The sequence below is a fragment of the Trematosphaeria pertusa genome (genome assembly GCF_010094035.1).
Source record: "Trematosphaeria pertusa strain CBS 122368 unplaced genomic scaffold BU26scaffold_1, whole genome shotgun sequence".
Classification (NCBI taxonomy): Eukaryota; Fungi; Ascomycota; class Dothideomycetes; order Pleosporales; family Trematosphaeriaceae; genus Trematosphaeria; species Trematosphaeria pertusa.
In genome coordinates, this window is record NW_022987212.1 from 2,820,201 (window position 1) to 2,844,611 (window position 24,411).

General features: G+C 55.3%; 10 protein-coding genes across 10 annotated transcripts; 6 read left to right on the top strand and 4 right to left on the bottom strand.

The window, feature by feature from the left end:
• Positions 1–18: 18 nt before the first annotated feature.
• Positions 19–672, top strand: BU26DRAFT_558020 (uncharacterized protein; the record flags this gene model as incomplete). The annotated part of the gene is made up of 1 exon (XM_033832524.1): positions 19–672. The coding sequence occupies one exon, from the start codon at positions 19–21 to the stop codon at positions 670–672; it is 654 nt and encodes a 217-aa protein (XP_033691573.1).
• A 3,238-nt stretch (positions 673–3,910) lies between these two features.
• On the bottom strand, positions 3,911–4,890 carry BU26DRAFT_513378 (uncharacterized protein). Its single transcript, XM_033827608.1, has 2 exons — positions 4,436–4,890; positions 3,911–4,387 (listed from the first exon to the last, which is right to left on the bottom strand). Exons 1-2 carry the CDS (start codon positions 4,791–4,793, stop codon positions 4,212–4,214), a joined length of 534 nt encoding a protein of 177 aa, XP_033691574.1. The 5' UTR covers positions 4,794–4,890; the 3' UTR covers positions 3,911–4,211.
• Positions 4,891–5,007: 117 nt separating this feature from the next.
• BU26DRAFT_513379 (cell division control protein-like protein 10) lies at positions 5,008–6,789 on the top strand. Its single transcript, XM_033827609.1, has 4 exons — positions 5,008–5,250; positions 5,332–5,894; positions 5,943–6,039; positions 6,088–6,789. The coding sequence occupies exons 1-4, from the start codon at positions 5,121–5,123 to the stop codon at positions 6,321–6,323; spliced, it is 1,026 nt and encodes a 341-aa protein (XP_033691575.1). The 5' UTR covers positions 5,008–5,120; the 3' UTR covers positions 6,324–6,789.
• On the bottom strand, positions 6,761–8,026 carry BU26DRAFT_472901 (uncharacterized protein). The gene has a single exon (XM_033825450.1). The coding sequence runs from the start codon at positions 7,730–7,732 to the stop codon at positions 7,079–7,081; it is 654 nt and encodes a 217-aa protein (XP_033691576.1). The 5' UTR covers positions 7,733–8,026; the 3' UTR covers positions 6,761–7,078.
• A 103-nt stretch (positions 8,027–8,129) lies between these two features.
• BU26DRAFT_445441 (methionyl-tRNA synthetase) lies at positions 8,130–10,939 on the top strand. Its single transcript, XM_033824587.1, has 7 exons — positions 8,130–8,226; positions 8,278–9,074; positions 9,129–9,167; positions 9,234–9,315; positions 9,366–9,402; positions 9,502–10,100; positions 10,207–10,939. Exons 2-7 carry the CDS (start codon positions 8,297–8,299, stop codon positions 10,616–10,618), a joined length of 1,947 nt encoding a protein of 648 aa, XP_033691577.1. The 5' UTR covers positions 8,130–8,226; positions 8,278–8,296; the 3' UTR covers positions 10,619–10,939.
• A 3,831-nt stretch (positions 10,940–14,770) lies between these two features.
• Positions 14,771–15,154, bottom strand: BU26DRAFT_499224 (uncharacterized protein; the record flags this gene model as incomplete). The annotated part of the gene is made up of 1 exon (XM_033826390.1): positions 14,771–15,154. The coding sequence occupies one exon, from the start codon at positions 15,152–15,154 to the stop codon at positions 14,771–14,773; it is 384 nt and encodes a 127-aa protein (XP_033691578.1).
• A 964-nt stretch (positions 15,155–16,118) lies between these two features.
• Positions 16,119–18,387, top strand: BU26DRAFT_558026 (uncharacterized protein; the record flags this gene model as incomplete). The annotated part of the gene is made up of 5 exons (XM_033832525.1): positions 16,119–16,877; positions 16,927–17,005; positions 17,057–17,198; positions 17,248–18,268; positions 18,319–18,387. 5 exons carry the CDS (start codon positions 16,119–16,121, stop codon positions 18,385–18,387), a joined length of 2,070 nt encoding a protein of 689 aa, XP_033691579.1.
• Positions 18,388–18,774: 387 nt separating this feature from the next.
• BU26DRAFT_513384 (50S ribosomal protein-like protein L3) lies at positions 18,775–20,245 on the top strand. Its single transcript, XM_033827610.1, has 3 exons — positions 18,775–19,437; positions 19,544–19,757; positions 19,810–20,245. Exons 1-3 carry the CDS (start codon positions 18,820–18,822, stop codon positions 19,953–19,955), a joined length of 978 nt encoding a protein of 325 aa, XP_033691580.1. The 5' UTR covers positions 18,775–18,819; the 3' UTR covers positions 19,956–20,245.
• A 2,010-nt stretch (positions 20,246–22,255) lies between these two features.
• On the top strand, positions 22,256–23,515 carry BU26DRAFT_472913 (kinase-like protein). The gene is made up of 2 exons (XM_033825451.1): positions 22,256–22,576; positions 22,627–23,515. Exons 1-2 carry the CDS (start codon positions 22,288–22,290, stop codon positions 23,448–23,450), a joined length of 1,113 nt encoding a protein of 370 aa, XP_033691581.1. The 5' UTR covers positions 22,256–22,287; the 3' UTR covers positions 23,451–23,515.
• BU26DRAFT_558029 (uncharacterized protein) lies at positions 23,492–23,959 on the bottom strand (the record flags this gene model as incomplete). The annotated part of the gene is made up of 1 exon (XM_033832526.1): positions 23,492–23,959. One exon carries the CDS (start codon positions 23,957–23,959, stop codon positions 23,492–23,494), a length of 468 nt encoding a protein of 155 aa, XP_033691582.1.
• Between the last annotated feature and the right edge of the window lie 452 nt (positions 23,960–24,411).

Here is a 24,411-nt window from a genome sequence, read left to right on the forward strand (position 1 = left end):
GGGTCCTCCAACCCCAGAATGAGCTGGCTCCGGCGCCTGACGGGCGCGGCTACGCATGCTTGCCAACGGGCAATCCAGCGAGATACAGACACTAGGAAACAGCAGTTAGAAAGTACACCGCCTATGTCCTACATCAAACTCTCGCCAGCTCTAACACATAAGCCAGAAGCAATCAAAGCACTTCGCAAGTCGGCCAAGCTTCGGGGCGACCAGATAACCTATGAAGTGAAATGGCACGCAGACATTCAGCGAGCATCCGGCACCTTACGCATGAAGGAAATTTGGCGCGGAGGATGGAGACTACATGATCACGACTTCGGAGTGTTCAAGGGAAGCGAGGAGGAAGTGTACGAAGCGCTTCTGAATGCTGTGAATAGTGAGAGGGAGTGGATGAAAACTATGCATCGCGCAGTGCGTAAGTGCTACACGCTCTCGCTCAGGAATCTCATTAAGGAGAATGCAGGAAAAAGTAAGAAAATTTGGCCGGAGATGAAGCATGTGAGCGGAATATTAGAGGATGAAGGGAATGGTAGTTTCAAGGCTGCGATTAGAGCTGATCAAAGCGCTTCGGAGTACCGTACTCTGTTCAGGACACGGGCAGGGTCGAAGTACGAGGTCATTCAACTCTTGAGTTCGCAAATAGAAGAGCACGCGAAGGTGGAGGGAGTGTAGAACAGGGCTGGTTGTGCTTGCGTATGTCGGAGTCATGATCTGCGGGTGTCGAGTCATGAGAGGCTGATTCATAGCTACATTGCACTTCTTGTGGAATACTCAATGAAGGTTTCAAATCACTGCCTGAGCTATACCCAACGGTTTTGTACTATAGAACGTTATTTTGCACGACACCGTCTAGAACGACGATGCTTCAGTATGTACGGGACATACCTCCCACGCAGATATGTATGCGCCACAGGCAGACATGCTCGACAATTGGGGCGCCGATAATGAGTTCGCATGCTGGTAGGGGTCAGCGCTCAAGAATGAAGTTGATCCGGCTTAGCGACGATGGACATCGGCGTTCGTACGGCACGTTACAGCGTGTCTTTCCGAGATAATAATCTAGTCATGAATCCGACGATTCCATCCTCTCATCTGAAAATATCCTCTAAATGTGCGCTAGTTGACGAGTGTCCTTCCTGTTGGGGAGGTTTGCCACCTTGGCCTAGCGTGTAGCGAGGCAGCGAAGTCGGAAGACTCGAAAACCAAAGGAGAGGTAGATGAGGGAGACAGCCGTGAAGAAAAGAGGCTTGTAGTATTCCATGTGATAGAAATTGGACGCCATAAACAGTTCAAGCCTTGCAAGAGACCAAAAGACAGAGAGACAGGACTGGAATCAGATGTTGAAGATTGTCACTTGCCCCGCTGAGTTTCCGTGACGCTGGTGCCGAGATCCGAGCTAGATGCGCCTCCGCTCCAGGGCTAAGACTCTTAACCAGACCAGTCAGAATAATCATAATAACAGAAGACTGACATGATGCTTGAAAGACCTCTCCCGTAAAGCTGCTTGGCGTGCTATTCTTAGAGCCAAGATGGTCCGCAAGAGGATGAGTACCGTGAAGAATGCGAGTGGCGGTTGCCCGATCCGTAGCTACGAGATATTGAAGGCGTTGGAGTCGAGCATACGCTCTTGATGCATGCGACGAAGCTGTGAATAGTGAGTGGTGGTTGGCGCTCGGCGAGGTCCCATACCCATGTCGTCGACCAGAACGGCGGTTGTGGCTCGTGCATATGTGGCTAGTAAAGCGCCGCCGGCTGCCGAACCAAACGGACACGAAGTGCCAAGTCGAAACATCAACTGCCAAAGAGACACGCAATTGCCTTGGCCGTGGTCCCGCTGACTCCAGCCCTTTAAACCCCATGCTTCCGCTGCTTCTGGCTCGTCGGTAACCGCACGCTGTGATCATGTCGGCCCCTGCGACTTCAGACCCGCTGAAAGAACCCGGTACGTACAGCTTCCAGACAGGCGGGCACATACAACGTGGGCGGGGGAGGGGTGACGGAGGAATATGATCAGTGTACGCTGACCGGGATGAGCAGGCGCTACTTCCAAATCGAAAAAGAAGAAGAACAAGAAGAAGGGCGGAGGTGGTGGAGCGCCGAAGGCGGAAGAACTTGTGAATGTGAATGGGACCCATGAGAAGCAAGAGGAGCAGGATGACGAGCCTGAAGAGGAAGAAGAGCAGAAAGTATGGCATCCTTTCCATCTGCCAGCTCGCCGGGATAGAGCAGTTCTCGGAACAAAAGAATTGACCGTGTCCAGGAACCGGCCACGCAATCAAACGAGCCGGACGAGGTCGAAGACGAAGAACAGCCCCTCTCTCCGACCAACGCACAAACGAACGGAACGAAGTCACATTCCATATCCTCCGCCGTAGCACTAGGGCTCTCGAGATCCCGCTCACAACAAGGCTTATCGCCCTCCCCGCCCCCGCCTTCGGACACAAGCGCACGGCTCGATGCTATCGCGAAGGAACGAGATGCTCTGCGGCAGGAGGTGACGGAGTTGCGGAAGAGCCTGGAGAGCATAAAGGAGAAGCATGAGGAGGAAATAAGCAATTTGCAGAGCGAACTGGAGGAGACGAACGAGAGCAAGGAGCACTTCGAATCACAATACAAGAATCTCCTAGGGAGAGTGAATACCATCAAGACCTCCCTTGGGGATCGTTTGAAGGCCGACGCAGCGAAAATCGAGGAGTACCAGAATCAGGTCTCCGAGCTCGAGGATCAAAACCGCGAACTTCAGGAGAACAACAAGGCGTTAACAGAGGAGCTTGATGAGGTACGGAAAGAGAGCGAGACCCAAGCGGCAGAGGTTGCAACCCTTCGTGGTCGAGCGAACCTGTCCCAGCAGAATTGGATTAAAGAGCGGGACGAACTTATCTCAAGAGAAGCGTATGCCAAAGAAGAGTTTGAGAACGCGAAGCAGGCGATGCAAGACTGGGAGGTCCTCGCGATGAATGAGCGTTCGTTACGAGAGAACCTTGCAGAGAAGGAGGGGGAGTTGAGAGAGCAGCTAGAGTCACTACGCGAGGCCTACGAGAAGGCTGCACGAGACCGTGACACCAACAGCGAGGCTGTGGAAGGTCTACAAAAGGCCCTGCAACAGGTGCAAGACCGTAAGTCATTCTCTATGACCTTTGCATTCTCGTGGGACTAACATGTGAAAGTGCGAAAATCCGAGCTTCGGAAAAACGTAGAGAATTATGAATCGCAGATCGATGAGCTACGGAAACAAGTGCAAGCTGCTGAGGAGGCTGCCTCATCATCCAAGGCTACGCTCGAAGCTACACAGAAGGAGCTGGAAAGGGCGCTACCCTTTGAGAAAGAAGTCAAAGAGAAGAATCTCCTCATCGGCAAGCTAAGACACGAAGCCGTGACGCTCAACGAACATCTCACCAAAGCCCTCCGGATACTGAAGAAAGGGCGGCCAGAGGATAATGTAGACCGACAGATTGTCACAAACTACTTTCTACATTTTCTTTCCATCGACCGGTCGGACCCAAAGAAGTTCGAGGCATTGCAGCTCATTTCTGCGCTCTTGGGCTGGACTGATGGTACGTTCTTTAACAATCCAACGTGAACATCATTAATGCCTCCCAGAACAACGCGAACAAGCTGGTCTCGCTCGTCCCGGCGCCTCGAATACCAGTCTCCGTATCCCTATGTCGCCCTTCCGACGCACGCCTTCCACTCCCTCGCTCAATAACGCCGACCCTATGCTCATGCCGAGCAGTTCGGCTAACAAAGAGTCGTTAGCAGAGCTATGGCAGGACTTCCTCCAGCGAGAAGCAGGCGAAGGCTCCCGAAGAGGCAGCGAAGCCACTTCCCCGCCCCCCAGGAGCGATACTGGTAGCGGCTTAGGGATTAGCGAGAAGTGAGGATGAGGAAGACTGAACAGGACAGCATTTTCGAGAGCACCTTCTTGTATTTCTATAGGATACTTTTTTTGGGTTGCATGAGATGGGTAAACGGTTGACGCAAGGCATGATGTTCGCTTGCGGCGGAGCAGATATTGGGCGTTTTGGCGTTCCGAGCACTTCGAGCGATATGCATGGCAGCATACTAGATTTGCCTGAATGGATATGATACACTTCTTTCGATAATCCGCCCTCTATTGTTACAGTAGTCCATGTCCAGTCCATGGCCCAGGACCCCGATGCCCTTAGATATGGTGCAGGATCGTCCAACTTATCCAATCCGTCTTTTCCAGACTACCGCGTCTTCCACTCGGTATGCGTCAAGATAGGCTTAACCTCTCTCGGATCCGGCTCTGATATGTGCTTCCTCTTCGCCTCGTCACGGGCCTCGCGTGCCAACTGCTTCTCTTGCTTCTTGGTGGGCTTCCGTATTGACCACCATTTATCGCCGAAGATGTTGGTTTTGATCGCTAGAGCGCGTGTCAGGGCAATGCTTCCAATGTCTTGTAATCACATACCATCAACACAGTAGGGACACAGGAGGTGCGCCCGCTTTATCCTCCCGCACCCTGAGCATCGGTTCAATGACGTGAGGTCCTTCAATCCCTTGCCGGCCATGAAGCGCTGCCGCTTCTTGCGATAGGATGTCTTCTTCTTCGGCACCGCCTTGAGAATGCCTTCCCATATGTCCGATAGTGAGGGTATCGATGGCAGCGAGAGAGAAGGTATGGCGAGCGCGGCGAAGGGTGTGGGCAGCGTCCGGAAAGGCTGCGAGAGACGCTGGAGGAGCGGTAGGTTCAGGACGGGCCGGGCTGGGCCATTGAGGGCGGGCAGCAGCGTCTGCCACAGCGGCGGCAGCAGGCGGGCGAGCGCCATTGCGAGTGACTGTAGAGGAAGTGCGCCCTGTTGAGTGGTCGAACGGCCTGTCACAGTCTCTGGCGGGTCGTGCCCAGGTGGTGTTGAGAAAATGCACCCGTGGACCCCAGTCGCAAGCTCCCTCGCGCCTAGCCGAAACCCCCCTAGCGCGCTTTCCTTCGCTTCGTGGCTGCCCCTTTCCGCGCAGCAACACCACGAGAAAGTCCACGACCGTCGCCCTGACTATTTGTACACATCGCCCGCCGTCCCACCGCCCTCTCCATCGCCCCAATCCCCCGACAGCCTTCCTCGCACCTATTCCCGGCCCCGAGGCTCGCATCGCCCGCAATGGCTGCCACGTACGGACACCACCAGGGCCCCGTCTACCCTGAGAGCTATGTCGGTTTCGACAGCATCACCAAGCAGATCGAGAAGAAGCTCGTGAAGCGCGGTTTCCAGTTCAACATCATCTGCGTCGGTACGTTTTCTTCCCTTTAACACTGTCTCTGCAAGGCAGTGCGAGTGTATGCGCGAATGCTGCGTCTAACATGCCATGCAGGCCAGACAGGTCTCGGCAAGTCAACGCTCATCAACACCATCTTCGCCTCGCATCTCATGGACAGCAAGGGCCGCATGATGCCCGACGAGCCCATCCGCCAGACGACCGAAATCCAGACCGTCTCGCACACCATCGAGGAGAACGGCGTGCGTCTGCGGCTCAACATTGTCGACACGCCCGGCTATGGGGACCTGATCAACAACGAGCGCTGCTGGGACCCCATCGTCAAGTACATCAAGGACCAGCACAGCGCCTACCTGCGCAAGGAGCTGACCGCCCAGCGCGAGCGCTACCTGCAGGACACGCGCATCCACTGCTGCCTCTTCTTCATCCAGCCCTCGGGCCACGGCCTCAAGCCCATCGACATCGTCGTGCTGAAGAAGCTGAGCGAGTTTGTCAATGTCGTCCCCGTCATTGCCAAGAGTGATAGCTTGACGCTGGAGGAGCGCGCGGCGTTCAAGGAGCGGATAAAGGAGGAGTTTGCCTTCCACAACCTGCGCATGTACCCGTACGACAATGAAGAGCACGACCAGGAGGAGGTTGCCCTGAATACGTCGATCAAGGTATACATACGTTCAATGGGGTAACAGTATTAGGCTGACATATCACAGGGCATTCTCCCCTTCGCAGTCGTCGGCTCGGAGAAGACCATTCTCGTCAACGGCAAACAGGTCCGTGGTCGCCAGAACCGCTGGGGTATCATCAACGGTAGGCCATCACCACCCCGCATAACCTTTTTATTCTAACGATCCACAGTCGAGGACGAGAACCACTGCGAATTCGTCTACCTTCGCAACTTCCTCACGCGCACCCATCTGCAAGACCTGATCGAGACGACCTCGCAGATCCACTACGAGTCCTTCCGCGCCAAGCAGCTGCTCGCGCTCAAGGAGAGCTCCGCAGTCGGCGGCCACGGCTCCCGGCCCATCTCGCCATCCGCAGACCGCGAGCTCAGCCGGAACAGCCAACGGATGACCATGAACGGGTATTAGGAGTTCCCGGCTCATAGTCGGGTCGACAGCGTTGGAGCTAAGCCCGTGGGTCCACCTCCGCGCATGGACAGGGTGGTCAGCCCAATCATTGACGCTGTCTGAGGCACAAGGGCAGAGGGAAATGAGCAACGCTATGGTGAAAACGGAGAGTTGCGGTATGATACCATTTGCAGTACTTAGCACGAACGGAGTGCGGAACCGTTGGGGGTTGGCAGAGTATACTTTCTACGCTCACACCACACCACTTACACCCTTTTTCTTGAATATTCTTTTAGTGTCTGAAAGCTTCTTCACTTCGGAATCTTTCTTATGTCTTCAGCGCTGGTGTGTGGGGGTGGTTTGGGCTTGTATGATACTCGGGCTTATAACTGGTTATACCTGGGTTCTTTTGTTCTAGGATAGGATAGTGCAGTGGAGATAGTAGTGGAGTGGTAATTCGACCAAAAATGAGCCCGATATATTTCTATCTCACTCTCTCTTCGAGACTACTTTCAAAGGCTTTGATCCATCCCGACGGCTTACTCATGCTTCACCGCGCCTTCCTTCAGGACTACGCATCAGACCATTCCGCAACGGCATCGTATGATTCCCTCGTCGTGATATGCCGAGGCGGAAGGTACGGTATTTGTTAGACTGGGGGTGGATGCCAATGCTCTGGGATGCGGATCTGTCTTCCTTCAACCCATGGATCCTCCCAAGCCTAACCTTGCACTAGGCGGTCAATATAGCTCAGAACATGCACCAGCACCTTATCTTCAGCTCAGAAACCGCGATCCCACAAAATCCTCCATGCTATCCTCCCCTCCTTTCTTCTTCACCTCCCCATTTACCCTCACACCCCTTCCCTTCCTCGGCGAGCGGTCTTCTCCGGATGGCGAGGCGGACGTTCGATGGGAGGAAGGGGGCTCGTTGATGATGCGCTCGATGATCTTGGTTTTTGCGCCCCCGCGCTTGAAGCGGTCGTCGAAGTCGGCGACGGCGTCTTCAGTGTTGAGCGTGCTGAATGTGGGTGGGTCGGTTAGAGCGTGCAGAGTGTGGATGTGCTTCTTCAACCTCTCGTTTGCGGGTAATGGTGGCAGGTTTTCCCTTTGGGTCTGCTCTTCTGCGTCTGACTCGCTCGGCTCCTTCTCGCCATCGTCGTCCTTTGCTTTCGGCGCTTGCTGGGCTGGCGCCTTGGTGGAAGATGGTAGGCGGGATCCCCAAACAACTGCGCGTCCATGCAGATTCCCTAAGGCGGCGTACTTTTCGAAGCCCTTTTCTAAACCGAAGAGCCGCCCTTCGATGCGGCCAGCTCTGGCGCCGTCTGCGGCGCCGAGTTGGTAGGCTGAGGTGTAGAGGGTGTCTTCGAGTGTGAGGAGGTGGTCGAAGGGGTCTTCGATATTGGGATGTGTGGCGGAGGGTTGGGCCATGTTAGACGAGGAAAACGGGTGAATGGAGGGATGGAGTCGAACTTTCCCTATGCTAGATAGGGCCGCTTCGTGCTCCGCCGGTATGATTCTTTCGATGGCCTTGTGATTTGGTTTCCTGGCTCTTTCTGTGCGTGACTCTTCCGTTCAGATGGTTCGAGCCGGTGAATCTCGACGGCCAGTCTGATTGTCCCTCGATTCTTCGGCTGACAGGTGCTCCCCTTTTCGCAAGTATTTTCACAGGCTAAACGGTATGGATCAGACTTCGCCTTTTGTGATGTCTGCTCGACTGCGTTATGCAGGGGTTGAAAGCAGAGTGGCGCTTGTGGCTGGTGTGGCTGTGGCGGGGTACGTTTTGGCGGGGTTCATATTCGCGATTGTGTTTCCAGCTCCGTTGACTCACGAAACGCGCCAGCTCTTCTCTACATAAGAACGTGCCATTGGGGACTGCGTGTGCTCCGTACCCTTTCCCCCTCAATACCTAGTCAAACGTCGCAGTAAGTTCGCCCATGCAACTAAGTAGGGTACTGGCAGCTGAACGATTTCAGGCACAGACAACCGCCAACCATGCCCGAGCCCGAAAAGAAAAAGCTGCCCATCGAGGGCGAGAGGAACATCCTCATCACCAGCGCGCTCCCGTACGTGAACAACGTCCCGCATCTCGGCAACATCGTCGGCTCCGTTCTCTCCGCCGATGTCTTCGCCCGCTTCTGCCGTGCCCGCGGCTACAACACGCTCTACGTCTGCGGCACCGACGAATACGGCACCGCGACCGAGACGAAAGCTATCGAGGAAGGCCTCACGCCGCAACAGCTCTGCGACAAGTACTACGCCCTCCACTCAGATGTCTATAAGTGGTTCAACATCGAATTCGACCATTTTGGACGGACGCCCACAAAGCAACAGACGGAGATTGCGCAGGATATCTTTACGAAGCTGCACAAGAACGGGTACTTGGAGGAGCAGACTACCACGCAGCCGTACTGTGAGACGCATAAGAGCTTTTTAGCGGATCGATTTGTCGAGGGGACGTGTCCGCTTTGCGGATACCATGATGCGAGGGGGGACCAGTGCGATAAGTGTGGGCATTTGCTCGATCCGTTGGAGTTGATCAATCCGCGGTGTAAGCTGGATGGAGCGACGCCGGTACCGCGGGAGACAAAGCACGTCTATCTGTGTCTCGATAAGCTTCAGCCGCTGCAAGAAGAGTGGTTCAAGAAGAGTAGTGTTGAGGGCGACTGGTCTTCGAATTGCATACAGATCACTGCGAGCTGGCTCAAAGAAGGCCTCAAACCTCGAGGTATTACGCGAGATCTGAAATGGGGAACCGCAGTCCCGCTCGAAGGTACGTCCCGCGCCTCCCCTCATCTGTATGCCGTCCTATCTAACTCTCTTCTAGGTTACGAGGAGAAGGTCATGTATGTCTGGTTCGATGCATGTGAGTAAACATTCACCTGTTTGGTTTTCCCCCTGCTGTAGGCTGACCTAGTGTCCTCACATTTAGGTATTGGATACGTTTCGATTACGGCAACATACACTCCAGAATGGGAGAAATGGTGGCGGAATCCCGAGCACGTCCAACTTTAGTGCGTAATGCCCTCCAACATATTCCTCGTCACAGCTAACCATGAATCAGCCAATTTATGGGCAAGGATAACGTGCCATTCCATACGGTGAGAAAGTCCCGGCCACAAACTCGGTGCCATGTCTCGAAGTTCGCACTGAGGAGCTATCAATCCCAACTTGTGAGACGTTTTGCTGACTTGTTCTAGGTGGTGTTTCCTTGCTCCCAGATAGGCACGAAGGACAAATGGACGATGCTGAACACATTAAGCACCACCGAGTACTTGAATTACGAGAACGGCAAGTTCTCGAAGTCAAGAGGTATCGGTGTGTTCGGAAGCAACGCCAAGGAGACAGGCATCCCTGCGGACGTTTGGCGGTATTACCTCCTCTCCCACCGACCAGAAACCGGCGACTCGGAATTCGAATGGAAGGGCTTCATCGACGCGAACAACAACGAACTCCTAAAGAATCTTGGCAACTTTATTAATCGAGTCATCAAGTACGTCAACTCGAAGATATACGACTCTGTGGTGCCAGACTATACAAAATACCACTCCGAGTACTTCGATGAGCATAAGAAGAAGGTCAACGAGTTGCTCAAGCGGTATATCGAGGAGCTGGAGGATGTCAGAATCAAGGCAGCCTTGATGACCGCGATGCATATATCCAGCTTGGGCAACACTTTGCTACAAGATAACAAGTTGGATAATCGGTTAGCGAGTGAGGAGCCGGATAGGTGTGCGGCCGTGGTAGGGCTGGCATTGAGCCACATTCATCTCCTGGCTTCACTGATAGAGCCGTACATGTGAGTGTTCCTGTGGCTTGGAATGAGGAAGTAGGATCCGATCGACTTTCTTCAAGCTAGGCTATGCCTAGGTCGCTGCACATGACAATGCTAACATGTCTCATAGGCCCGGCACCACAGACCTCATTCTCAAGCAGCTCAACGCCTCCTTTCTCATCATCCCCGACGTCTGGGAGGCCCGCTCCATCCCTGTTGGCCACACCATCGGCAAAGCAACCTACCTCTTCTCCAACATCAAGCCCGAGAAGGAGCAAGAATGGCGTGAGCAGTTCGGCGGCGAGGAAGCGCGAAAAGCCAAAGAGGAGAAAGCGGCCAAGGCTGCAGCTAAGAAGGCGGAGAAAGAGCGCAAAAAGGCGAAGAAGGCTGCCGCTAAGGCTGATGGGCACGTCGTCGGTGGTGAGGTGGGTAAAGGTGTGGAGGCTAGTGAGAAGGGTGGAAAGAACGAAGTTCCGCCGGCGGAGGCGGAAATTGATGCGGTTAGGGAGGGGGTGGAGCAGGTCACTCTGCAGACTTCGTAACGGGATTGGAACGAAGGGGAGGCATGTCGATGCTGAGATCTTCTTGTAGAACTATGTGCATTTTCTGATAGTTCTGGCGCAGATACGGGGAGACGGAGTGAGGCCGGATAGGAAAGAGGTGTCGGTACAGTTGGAGTTTGGGGGATCTGCAAAATACGGTTTTCGGTTTGCCAGCCATGAATAGGGTTACGACGTAGACATGCATGTAGAAATCTCGTTACGAGGCTGTTGCTTGTCCCATAGATATTGCGAAGTAAGCCCATCCACGGAGCCGCTGCACGTTCCAGCGGATGGCGTTTCAGACGGGAGTAAGTCGGGATGAGTATGCGTTTGGCTAGACGCCGCACAATACGACCTCGAGTTGTTGGAAAACTGGAGTTGGTAATTGGACTGGAACTATCGGGTCCCCAGCCGGCTGTTAACATTCCGCTAAGCGCGCATCGCATTTATTTGGAGGCTCGAGGAGGGAGTGCGGGTTCCGGCTATCTGATATCCCCTTGCTGCTGACATAATCATGCTTCTGTGGAGGTGGGAGGTGGGAGGTGGAAGGTGGAAACATCATGACAGGGCCTTTTGAACGGAGGAGAGCTGTTTGAGTAGCGGCACTGGAAGATCTGCTAGGGCTAGGGAGTATTGGCTTTATTTGACCACAGTATTGAAAGCGGGGTGCGAGGCATTTAAGCTATTCGTTTGCAGGCTGGTTACTGAATCTGGGCGGTCAAACGACGCGCACCACGTTCCTTATGGAACCCTTTCCTTCGAGATGGAATCCCAGCGAGCGCTATAATTTGTTCCTGTTCTTTCGAGCCATGTATTCCGGTCGGCATTTGCGAAAGGTGATGGCCCATCACACTATTGATCAACCCGTTGGGAAAAGACCAGACGCCTCCACCACCAGCACTTAGGCGCCCTCTATACCTCGTTTCACGAGCGTGGAGAGACAGCGTAGTATTTCGACGTTTCACGAACCTAGAGAGACGGCGTAGTATTTCGAAGTGTTTTCCGATGCCGAACGAGCGCCTCGTGTAAACGCCCTTCCTGCACGCATACTCGGAGTCATACCCGATAGTGTTTCAACCCCCAGAGCTACGCGAAACGGAACGAACGTCATGCCGCATGAGAAAGGATCACGCAATGGTCGGGTTGGAGTTCATGATAGTTTGCGTTTTGGTAAAATGCTGGGCGGTAAAAGGTGCTCGATCTGACGTTCGGGCCAATCGTTCTTCGGATGTATCTGTGTTTCAACATCACAAGTGCGTGATGTAGGAGTTAGCGAGGTAAAAAAGGTATGCTGAGGGAATTCTAGGCGCGAACGCTTTGCTGCTGCGTTTGGTGATTGGGCACCGGCGGGCAAGGCAACATCTCCTATGGCAAAAATGGCCAATTGTGGTTTGGAAGCAGCGGCGTCGGAGTGTCCCGATTCACTGGCAGAGGGTGCATAATCATAGGCCCTCGCCTTGGAGAGTGATCCAGAAGATCATTGTTAACCGTGACATGTGTTCGTGTATCAGAGCTCTATACGTGTCGAGCTGGATCTTTGTGCGACCCAGTGGGCCGGTGCGGCGACGATGTATATCGGACCGCTGCAGAAGGTTAGCCGGACAAATACCGGTATATATGCTCGGTATAAGGCGGCATCGAACGTGCCCACCGAGAGATATGGAACGGCTCTTCTAGCTACAGCTCGAAATATGTTGTTGGCGCTGAGGAGCGACGTGTGAAAGAGAACGGCTAAGAAAGTCGACGGCGTCGGCTATATCGCCCTACAGTACGATGGCGTAGGAAAGAGCGATTCGACCTCCTGCCAAATCCACGTGTGGCCGTTGGAGCGCCACATGAAGAGCCTCCTGTTTTCCCAGTTGAGCGGCAAGAAACTATGTCTTCTGTCTTCAGCTCGTGTGCTTCTCGAGGAACAGGATCGGATCGGCTCAAGCTGTCATGGAGGGATGATGAAAGCGCGGGACGTGTATCGCCGAAAGCTAGCCCCGCTCCAGCAGCCCTGGTTGGACTGGGGATTGGTATGGGTTGGCGTTGCGTAACAGTGAAGAAGCTACCCAAGGTATCCAACATGTAGAGGTGATGCGGCTTGCTCCTGCAGCGTTCTCACCGGTGGGGAAGCGCGTTCATTCCCCGCTTACGCCCAGGCCGACGAGGGAAGGGGCGCACCATAGCCGCGGCTGCCCTGCCTAACGAAGTCGTACTCGCCACCCCCATTGCCTGCCGCATTCTCAACATCAGCCACCAGCTGAGGTAGTACTGCCATCGCACCGGAGCAGGGGAGTGAGTACGTTCCGATTGACGCCGTGAGACACCAAGACTACAATTTTGGCCCAAACCCAGCACCGGAGCGGCACAGTCGATTGTCCAGCTGCTCACCGGCTCCGTTGGATAGCGCATCCTGCCTTCTACACGAGTTGCGCGAGAGTCGCTGGAGGGACGCTCAGTTCCTCGTTGGGGAGTGCCGAAATCGCAGGGCGATGAGGCACAGTTGATAGCTGTCCGCCGGTTATCACCTCACCTCCAATGCTTCCAACACTGCAGACGGGACGAACTCTGCCGAACGCCGTCACAATACTCCAGCATCTATTTCCGGCAGTTTGGAGTCTCGCATCCAGCCATGGAAGCCGGCCGCACAAGGGGCCAAAACGAAAAGCGCCGACCAGAGGGGTGGGATTAGGAGGCGTTACCTCAGCACGCAGAGGGACTCCAGACGTTTTGCACCCTGTCGAAAGCGGCCCGGTGGACGTCACGAGAGCCATGCATGCTCGAGCCTGGCTTGCCGCGACTACATTTGGCTAACGATCGGTGCCAAGCGCGGCGTCCACCAGTAGCGGCCCGAGGAGGGCCAACATGGCGGGCATGTGCGGAAGGCTATTCTTATTCAATCCCGGGGGTGGGCGACGAACACGGCGACTGCGGCAAGCATCGCGGCACAGCACCACCACGACTCTGGGCCGGGTGCCACAGAACCTGCCCAAATGTCAGGTCGCAGCGCGTTCGGAAATCAGCTTCAGCTGGGGAGTGTTCCAGACTCCTGGATTGAGGACTGATCGGTCGAGTGTTGTGGACGTTGAAGAGTTAAGCGCGGTCCAAGCTAGGCTCAACGGGCGGACAGGTCGCTAGGCAGATCAGGCGCAACTAAGCGCAGAATCCTTCGTGCCTTTCCCTGCTGACTGATCTTGCGCCTAGAGACTTCGGGAGCGTATGACGACAGATATTGAGACAGACGCACTGCAGCCCGATGCGGAAGCGGATTTCAACGCAGGAGGATGGTTTTCGCCCGTGAGCGGATCCAGGCAGCTGGTTCAAATTGGGCGCTTCGAGCATGAATCGCGACAATGGCAACGCCATGCCGCCGCAGTTCCAGCTGTTTCTGATCTGCTCGGGAGCGGGACGGCGCGGGACCCAGGAGAGCAGAACCGCCAGGAGCAGAGTTGGAGAAGGGCACAGGAGTTGTTGGAAAAGACGGCCGCAGACCATGGCCGCGCCTACATCAACACCCCACGGGCGTCACGAGTCCGGAGTATCCAACACGCCAACCGAGGCCTAACGTGCATGACCATGTATCCGCTGGCCAGCACTATCTGCAGCAATTCTTAGAACATGATGGATCCACAGGCAGCGCCTTACGTCTGGACGAATATCACAATATCAAATACAGTCACCCGGCTAAGTTGCTGGAATCGCCACTTTAGCCGACCACTTGGCCAGGTGCGTCTGCGGCGCAGCAACTGTATTGGTGGAGGCTCCCCGCGGGCCATCAGGTGCGCATAGGCGGGCGCGTAGAGGTTGCAACGGAGTCGCAAAGCGGATGAGGTGTAGACGACTCGAGCCCGCAGCCACTCAACAGTCGAGCCGGCCATCCATCTCACCAATAGACGCGGCACCGACAACACATCGTCGACGACAAACGCACCATGTGCAGCGCGACGGCGGGCGGCCAGCTGGAAGACGGCAACTGAACTACGCCGCGCGTGCAGCGCATGCGTGGAGGCTGTCGAAGCGAGCGCCGGAGGCCAGATGACCGACCCAACCCACGGCGCGACCAGGCAGGGCGTTGCGGCGCGGCGTGTGAAATGAAACGCAGCGGCAGGGTCGTGATGATTCCTCATTTGAGGAAGGTCGTGAAACAGCAAGCGGTGCTGCGGGCGGTTAGAGGGGGCAGTGCCGAAGCAGCCCCGACGGCCTCTGGTGGTCAAGGTTGCCGCCGACACGCGAGCAGCTGGCGCTTAATGCAGGAACGCTCTCGTTGGCGACGAAGAGTTGCTGGAGCGAGGGCGGCGGCGCGGGGCGTTGCGACGACATGGTTGGAAGTGGTGCTTGGGGGTGCTGCGCGGCCGTCCGATGTGTAGCGGGAGCAGAGGCAGGGCGCGAGGTATAGGCGCGCTGCGCGGTTGACGCAAAAATAGGCACCTGTCTCAGTGCACGGGGCCCGACTGTGCAGCACGGCGGGCGCGGCCAATCAGCGGCCCGCACGCCGCGACGGTGTGCAGGACGGGCGCCGCGTTCCGCGCTGGGGCTGCCGCTAACGCCCATTGCGTCGCCTGCAGCCGCTCGAGCAACCCCGCGCCCGTGCAACCCCGGCCGCCCAAGACCGTCGTCTACCCTCCCCCACAGCGAAGGTCGCGGTTTAGGGCTGTAGACGAGGGTTTTCCGCCAAAAAAACGTGTCCGATGTCTTACAGGACGCAGGGGTATGATTATGTAAAAATCCCGGGGCTTGGAGCGCGGATAATGGGTGTTCGCGCGGTGTTCGCAGCGCTGGCGATCGGAGGTGACTGGTCCTTAGCCGCCCGCGGTGCAGGGGCCTGCAGCGATCATCCAATGGCACGCCGGGCGACAGGGGCCGACCCCGGCGCCCATCCGTGCGTGCATGGGCAGCAGCGGACAGCCGCCGCCGTGATCTTGCCCGTCCGCTGGCTGCTGCGCCCGCGCCCCTCCCCCGAGCTGCCAGAGGTGGCCGTTGTCTTTATACTCCGCCAGCTCGCCGTCGACGGGAGGCTCCTGCTGCTCCCGTCACCGGTATCGAAAAGCCCACATCGCTCCCTGCGGCCCCTCCCGGATTCCTGGATTCACGCCGCGCCATTCCATTCACCAGACACGACAGCCCATCTGGTGCCTGCCCCCCCGCTCCGGCGCGCAAGTGCACGACAGCGCCCCGAGAAGCACTGGGAAGACGCTGGGACTCTGGGTTTTGGACGCGGGACTCCATCTGCCATCTTGCACTCAGTGATCGCCTTGTCCTGGTGTAGACGCGAAAGCCGCCCTCCGCGCCGTGGAACACGGAAACATCTCGTCGGCGTGTTACAGTATTTCAAAGACAATCCCCACACCGCTTGAGAAACACGGCCAGATAGGCGGCAAACGTTTGCGACAGCCGGCCGGCACTGAGCGGAGACGTCATCATCGAACAGGCAGTGCGGCTAGACTACTGCTCTTCCGCCCTCGACGACAACAGTCACCTTGGCTGCCAGGTCCCGCGCGTTCTTGGTCGCCTTACAATGCCGTCTGTGGTACATGCGCCGCTGATCAACACCACTGGCTTCATGTTTAGAGAGAAGACCACAGAGTCTGTATCCGCTTTCACCGCTGTGAATGGAAGAACGTCGCCGCCCACGCCACGCAACCTGAATGGTATGAACGGCATGTCCGCTGATAGCATACACGTGAGAACGCTCTCTCGACCGACTCCTGAGCAGACGCAGGATCAGAAAGTCCCGCTGCCCGGACGAGACCACTGGAATTCCACGCCAAGGGTGTCTGAGAACGGATACCCAAACGGCCAGCACTCGGTATCTCCCTCGCTTTCCGACCAAGACAGGTCCCCTCGTAGCCCCGGAAAGAGGAAGCGATCGAGCTCAGTCGAGGACGATCGCTCCTATCCCTCACCGGACGACTCTTCAGTATCCCGCCAGCGCTTGGACTCGTACGCATCTGTTGGCAGAGACGACTCCCCGAATACTGCTGTCCAGGCCCAGCAATTAGCCATGGACCACTCTCAGCCGCGGGCCCGCCCTGTAATGGATAGACCAGAGTCTGAGAGGCCTTGGGATCCGTCGCAAGCCACATCGCATCACGGCTATCAGGAGACCCAACGTCGAGAACCACGCCTTACGGAACATCCACAGGAGGGTATGCACCCCAATTCGACTTCTCAGTCCCAGGCGAGCGCGGTTGACGCGTCGAATGGGCTCGAGAGGTCAAACACGACCGAAATCACTCGCGCCGGTGTCCAAGTAGATCCAAAGAAGAGGAAGAGGGTAAGCTCCGAGTTGAAACTCGACCACACAGTGCGCTAATCCTTACCAGCAATTCGCCAACCGAACGAAGACTGGCTGTGGGACATGTCGGCGGCGAAAGAAGAAGTGCGACGAGGCGAAGCCTGAGTGTACGCGGCGATCCCCTCGTAATGCACGCTTCATACTGACCTCCAACACAGGCAACAACTGCCAGCGCGGAGGATTTATCTGCGAAGGCTACGCAAACAAAGTTCCATGGCCGAAGAACGGCGCGCAGAAGCCCCACCCTCCTCTGCAAGCCAAGGATCGCTTTTCCGTCGATCCCGCCCAACTCTATCACAGGTAAGCGTCATGCAGCCCTATGCCTATATATCTCTGATCTTATCGCCAGCCACGGAACCAACCGGGAAAGCTACCACGACACCAACACAGCCAATGGAGCCGATGGCGGCCGCGGGCGACCGATTGTCGTCGAGGAGCATGACCGTCAACCTGCGAGAAATGGCTGGGGTACTTCGTGGAGCGAAGCGCGCGCCTCGTATCCGCCGGAGCAACACCAACCCCCAGAGTACACTCAGCCACCGCCCACGTCAAGCCATGGCAGGCCCCCATCAAACGACCACCATGTGCCACATCCCACCCAAGCGCCGCCTCCACCACGACAACACAATCCACGAATCTACCATCACACGCCACAAACCATGAGGGAAGTGGTGAACACATCTCCCATCGCAACAGCAGAGGCTGCGTTACACCACCAACCTCAGCAGCACCAACAGTTGATGGCTCCCCCAACTGCCGGTCCTCCCGCGCTGCCACCGGCCCATTATGCTCCACCACCGCCCAGGCCACCAAGGAGCGAGAAGGAGAAGATGCTGAATAGTGAACCATTCATGCCATTCAGCCAGCAACTGGTCGAAGAGCGCGAGAAATGCAAAGGCGCTTTGTACCGCTACAATTGCACTAGCAACGAGCGTGTGGAGATTGCCCGCGACGAGGTCGACCGACACTTCCGCTCCATTCTAGCGGCGAAATGGGTGCTGCCTCCCCGCGGGTCAGAGCCTTCCGTGAGCGCCCACCTCGGACGCGAAGTCTGTGTCGATCCGCCCTTTATGTGCGATTACGGATACAACCTCTCGATTGCGGACAGAGTCGACATCGGAACGGGTTGCACATTCCTCGATTCTGCAAGGATCACCATTGGGAGGGATACCACTATCGGCGCCAACGTCACCATCGAGACGCAGAAGACGCCGACCGATTCCAAAATTCCAAAAGGCAGTCGCCGCACTGCGATCGCCCACTCGGTCCACATTGGAGAGGAGGTCTTTATTGGTGCCAACTGCACCATCCTTGCGGGCGTCAAGATTGGCAGGGGAGCCATCATTCACCCCGGTTCTGTGGTCGTTCGGGTAAGTAGCCCAGAGGTGCTGAAGAGAGGATAGCGGCTGACTTTGCAAAGGACATCCCACCTCATTGCGTTGCTCGTGGTAACCCTGCCGAAGTTCGAAGCGTCAATTGGGACGACTAAAAGCGAGTAACATTTTGACTTTCGGACTCTTTTCTTTTATACCTCGCTTGTCTTCTAGCGCTACTGTGTGGCGCAGGAGTCAGGGCGCTGGTTTGTGCTCTCGGGAGGATACCCTGTTTTATATAGTGTCTTTGATGTGTCTAAATATTGGTAGAAGGGCATGGATGCATATACATGCATGCCAAATGGAATCCGAAATATCGCAACTTCTAACTATCTCTTTGCCCAATAATACGCCTGCTACTATGTGAATAATGCGTGCTTCCATGATATCGCCAAAGCCCGATCTTCCACAGGACAATCCGTAAATGGTTAGCTTGGAACATGTCTCACGTGCAATTATAGCGCGCAACGCTCGGGCCAACCGTCATCCCGAAAATATCCAACCTCATCGAAATCTCCAAATATCAATCCAACGCCAGTATTTTCAAGATGCCGCTCAAGGCGCCCCTCAATTGGGGTCTCTTACCCCCATCCTTTCTCCTGCCCTCATCAACACGCTCCCTAATCCCACTAATACCGCTCTCCTCCCATCTCCCGAAGCCCTCGCACACCACCATTCGCACCATAAAATCGACAAACACGCCGCGGCCCGACCGCTTCGCGCACCACCCGAAGAAGCCCGCTCTAAACAGCACATCGACTGCGGCGCTCGCGCGAAAAGCGCACTCCACGCCCCTCCGCACCGGCCTGCTCGCCGTAAAGCGCGGCATGACAGCCGTCTTCGACCCGGAGAGCGGGAAACGCACGCCCTGCACCGTCCTGCAGCTCGATCGCAATCAGGTTATCGCGCACAAGACGAGGGAGAAGAACGGGTACTATGCGGTGCAGGTAGGCGCGGGCGAGCGCATGGCGTGGAACGTGAGCAAGCCGATGCTGGGGCATTTTGCGGCGGCGGCGGTTAGTCCGAAGAGGTGGGTCGTGGAGTTTAAGGTCAGGGGGGAGGAGGGGTTGAAGGTCGGCGTTGGGGAGGGGTTGGGCGCCGCGTGGTTTACGCCCGGGCAGTGGGTCGATGTTAGGGGCGTGTCGAGGGGGATGGGGTTTGCGGGTGTAAGTCTCCTTTTTGAGTTGTGAAGAGAAGGATCAAATATGGATAAGGGGATGATTGGGTGCGATTGGGAGAATCGTGATTGGATGGAGGCTGATGTGTATGCAGGGCATGAAACGCCACGGCTTCAGCGGTCAACCTGCGTCCCACGGTCAATCGCTCATGCACCGCGGCATGGGTTCAGCCGGAGGTTCGCAAGGTTCCGGTTCGCGCGTACTTCCCGGGAAGCGAATGGCGGGAAACATGGGCAATGAGCGGGTCACGGTTAAGAATCTCAAGGTGCTGCAGGTCGATGAAGCGAACGGCATCGTGGTCGTGACTGGTACGTTTCTTCCCCTCCTAAGTTTGTGAATCAGGATACTAATAAGTTTAAGGCTGCGTACCCGGCCCAAAGAACCAGATAATAAGAGTCCAGGATGCAATTGGGAAGCCTTGGCCGAAAGGCCCAATGTCGACGCGGGAGATCGTGCCACCTTCGATAGCGCCGGCTGTTGCAGAAGCGGTGGCTACTGCGGCGTGAGACGTGTACGTTTTCGTGTAAATGTAGGAAAGTGTACCATAAATCCCATAAAGGGCGTTTCGGGTCGCATTAAGAGGTGCATTTTGGGAGGAGCTAGCTATGCAGCGTTTTTGTACACTGGCAAGCTATTTCTTAAGTTAGGGAGGCTATTATCCGTTAGCAAATAGCTATCGCTATCCGCGACGTTAGAGCTTAGAAAGGTATATGCCGCTGTCTTGAGTCCGCGGAATCGCTCACAATTCCTTGTAGCGAATAAGAATATCCTATCGCGCTGTAGCGCTCCAGATAGACCTGCTAACAGAGATGCTTCCTAATTAAGTTCGCGACCTTACGATCTAGTTCGCGACGGATAGTTACCAGGAAATGCTCTGGGCAGCTGCGGCATCTAAATCAATTTCATGCGGCCACTCTTTGCCGTGGTCATTAGAGTAATAATGTACACAGCCAAGATCCTCAGCGTAATCCTGTAGACCATGTCTCTTATAATAAAGATAACAGCAGACCCTGACTAGTTGTCGAAGGAGAAGAAATTGGCTGATCTCATCGAGGAAGTGATTGCAACAGGAACTGGATTTACCACAATTGCACGGGCGTGCCGCTCGAGCGTGGGGTGGCTGCGGGCAAGAAGTCAAACGTCGAAGTCCACGGGTCGTACGTCCGGACCAACCCACCCTAGCTGCATCGCGTCCTACCCTATGCAGGAAGCCCATGATAAGTCGAAAGAAGGGCGTGCAATGTGGATCAGGTGAGCACATACTGGCTTCGGACTGTGTAGTGCGCCACTGAATTGCAGCGTTGATAGGGAGTTTGCGCTTCCTCCTGACCACCTTGGCCGCAGTAGTGTCTCATCGTACTATCGGCGGGGGTGGAGTACGTACGAATAAGGACATGCGGAGGGTGATACCAACACCTGGAACATGCACGCCGGCAGTGCATGCTAGCTCAGCCTAATATCCTACACTCGTTCGTCGCCGAGGCAGCCTACGAAGAGACACGCGATATGAGGCTTGCCTTCCGGAGGCCTTGCCAGATGATCAACCTCTGCTCAAAGATGCGGATTCCCCGAATATGCACTCCTCACGACAAGGCAGTAAGGCCGTCGGCCATGCCGCAAGGTTTCATTAAGCCGTATCATCGCTTGTAGGATAGCTCGGTAAGTTGTGTTACGCCATCGAGAATTGCGCGCTCGCTGATATTTCTAGCTGAGACTAATCTGCAACATCTGCCGACAGGATCGTTCCGTGTCACAAGTATAGGGCACAGGGATGGGTATCCTTATTTCAGAATCCGCGGCCGGGATTGGGTGGGGAAGGGCTCATAAGGGTTGCGGATCTAGAGGCGGTGCGGGAATGGTGTGGTGCGGGGTTCTAAGAAATCGTGGGGCGCCTTCAATGGTTCCTCCGTGCGTGCCTTCATTAAATTGGCTGGCGGCATCGCTGACGGCACTTCCTTCGCGTATGCTGCTACTTCTTGTTCCTGTGTGAGGTGGCGTAGTCGCAGATGCCGCAGAGGGCAAGGCACGAGAAGCTCTCCATTAGGCCTGCTGCCTCCGCTTCTAAGCGGAGGACCTCCCCAAGGTCTCTGCTCACTGTGTCCCGCGCATGACCTCCCTCATAACTTGGTTCCCCAATGCAATCGACCCGTAGTGCATTGCCCCCTCTTGCTTCTGCCCTACAGCTCCGCTCACTAGCACTCTCGCGACCGCAGCGAGCAGAATCTGTAGCGGAAGGTCGAGCGATCTCTTCTACTTAAACCATCATGGCAGCCTTCCCTATGTTGTACTATATCACGCCGCTGAAGGTCGAAAGTCTATTATTCCTTGCTCTTCTTCCGCCGTGGCGGGCGATAGTTCATGTTTGGCGTAGATTGAAGCGGTTAACATCTTCGGTTGTAGTGTCTGCATGGACTACGAGCGCGTTTTTTGGGACGGGACGAGGCTGGGGGCAGGCCAGCTAGTTGGTGAGCATCTGGGGACAGCGGAGTTGAATGTTAGTAGTTGCAGCAGATGCTAGTAGAGTCGTAGCCAGGCGAGATGCGAGGCATATAGAGCGAAAGGGCAAGCTGTGGGGATAGTTGCGACGCACCTGGAACGCAAAATATAGACACAGAACAACTAACAATGCTCCATAAAGGGGTCCAACAGGGCAGAAAAGATTCGAGGGAGTGGGGACGATTAAGGGATAGAAGGATGAAGGATCGAGACACGGCGGAGCTCTCATCTGAGGATCGGTGCCAAGCCGGGATTTCTTCGGCATATCCGCCATCTGTGTCCGGCACATGTCCGTACCTTAGAACTACCTCCTCCATCCAAACAGCACGTTCTGTTCCTACCATGAGCAATCAGAACCCTCTACGCTCGTCTTTACGCTTATTGTTAGTCTCCCACTTAACCTGCGATACCTTCCTAGGATTCTTGGCAGGTGGCGGCCTAGCCCTAACACTTTCGAACCGCTCGCTCCACGGCCTTACTACCGCCGCAGAAATTGGTAGCAAATATGTACCATTAGGCCGCGCGCGCCATACCCTCATCCTTTGTGTTGCTCTCGGCTTCACAGTTTGGGCCCGCCGATTCTTATTCGCCACGCCTCGCTACTATGCAACCCTATTTAGGACCCTCAGCGGTAAGATTTATATCTGCATTCTTGAGATATTACTAACAAGAAAACTCTAGTAACGGAAATACTGTCTTCACCCACCCCCTACGCCAACGTTGGGCTCGCACCGCGTGTTTCCCTTGCGGATATCGCACAAGGGGAGGTCTTACGCAGCTCCCAAGATCGAAAAGTCGTTAAGGTTGGCTCGGACATAGTAGCAAAACTCGGATCAGAGCTAGACGAAGCGGAAGCAGAAAGCATGGCATTTATCCGCAGCCACACGACAATCCCGGTCCCGAAAGTGCTAAATACTTACGGGGAGGACGGGTATCGATATATTCTTATGGATTTCGTCAAGGGTGAACTATTGTCCAAGATCTGGGACGAGCTCTCATCCGCAGAACGGAGTGTCATATTGGACGAGTTGAGGGGCTACATTCGTCAAATGCGTCACATTCAACGTCCTAATGGCGCGCCGATTGGTTCAGTCACCGGCGGTCCTGCGATCGACAGACGCCAGTTTGGTTCTGCCACGGGTGGACCTTTCAATTCAGAAGCGGACTTCAACGAATGGCAACTGGCACAACTTCACGAAGAAATCCCACTATCGCGCCGAGATATGTACGCTGCCCTCCACAGAACAGACCATAAAATTGTTTTCAGTCATGGTGACCTCGCTTTCCATAACATCATAGTCTGGAGAGGCCACATTGCCGCGATTATCGATTGGCAATATTCAGGATGGTATCCTGAGCATTGGGACTACTGTAAGACCCGTTCTTTCGTATCAGGAACAGATGAGCTTTATATCTGTTGCAAAAGGATCTTTGAGAAGCAGTACCATGCCGAGTATTTCATGGATGAGTGGTTTACCCGAGAAGTGAGGCATGGCGGATTCTAGAGGGGTAACATTTTGGCAGTTTCGACGACAATGAGACATTATTAACTATCCTTGAGCGCTTGTGCATTGGGAGTTTCCGTCGTGAAAGGCCTTGTAACTGCTGCCATTTGCTTCTGAACCGCCGCGTTCTTCTCTGCTTCGCTAATCAGGCGTGCAGTCACCATTGCATCCAACCCTTCTCGAACCCAATTCTGACAATTCCATGTCCTGCTCACTTTGATGTCGACACCCTTAAGTAGCGGCTCTAACTCTGAATATCTGTTTTGCGGGATCCATGCTACGAAGTCCATCGACAGCAGTCTTGCGGTGTCCTGCCTCGGATCTTTCCAGTTGCACACGCGATGGAATGTAAGGCCAATACCGGGCGTGCCAGTTACATGGAAGACGTCGAAAGAGTGATCTCCGTTGTCAACCACAATGCCGCTGTGGCGCAGGAACTCTCTGGTATATCCGCGGTAAATTTCGCCCTTGTGCTCGTAGACGGTGACGTAAACCGCTAAATAGTTCATGACTTGTTAAAAGAAGTTAGTCGATGGCGGATTTCATAGACCTGAATGGTAAACCTACGGGACAGTCGCGTGAAGTGCAGTAGAGTGGATGAAACCTCTATCTCTCTGGGAGATGTAGAAGCTACTCCTAGGACACACGCATCACACTTAAACCTCGACGAAGAGATAAAGAGCCTTGCACTACCCTCTCAGCGATTAGCCTTGGCCATGCAGTCACTTCCATGTCCGTAGCTAGCAAATATTGCCTAGATTTCATTCGTTGCTGCTGGTGGAAGCCGTATCCGCTAAGGCAGGGCACTGTCAGGCTTCCTACACCGACTATACCTAGTCCGGAGCCAGTTCAAAACGTCGTTCAATGATTGGGGATCAATTCAGTCGCAGGTGCGCTCGGATGCAAGCGATCGAAACATGCTCCGCTCCATTTAGCAACATGATGCCTCTAAAGGCGGCTA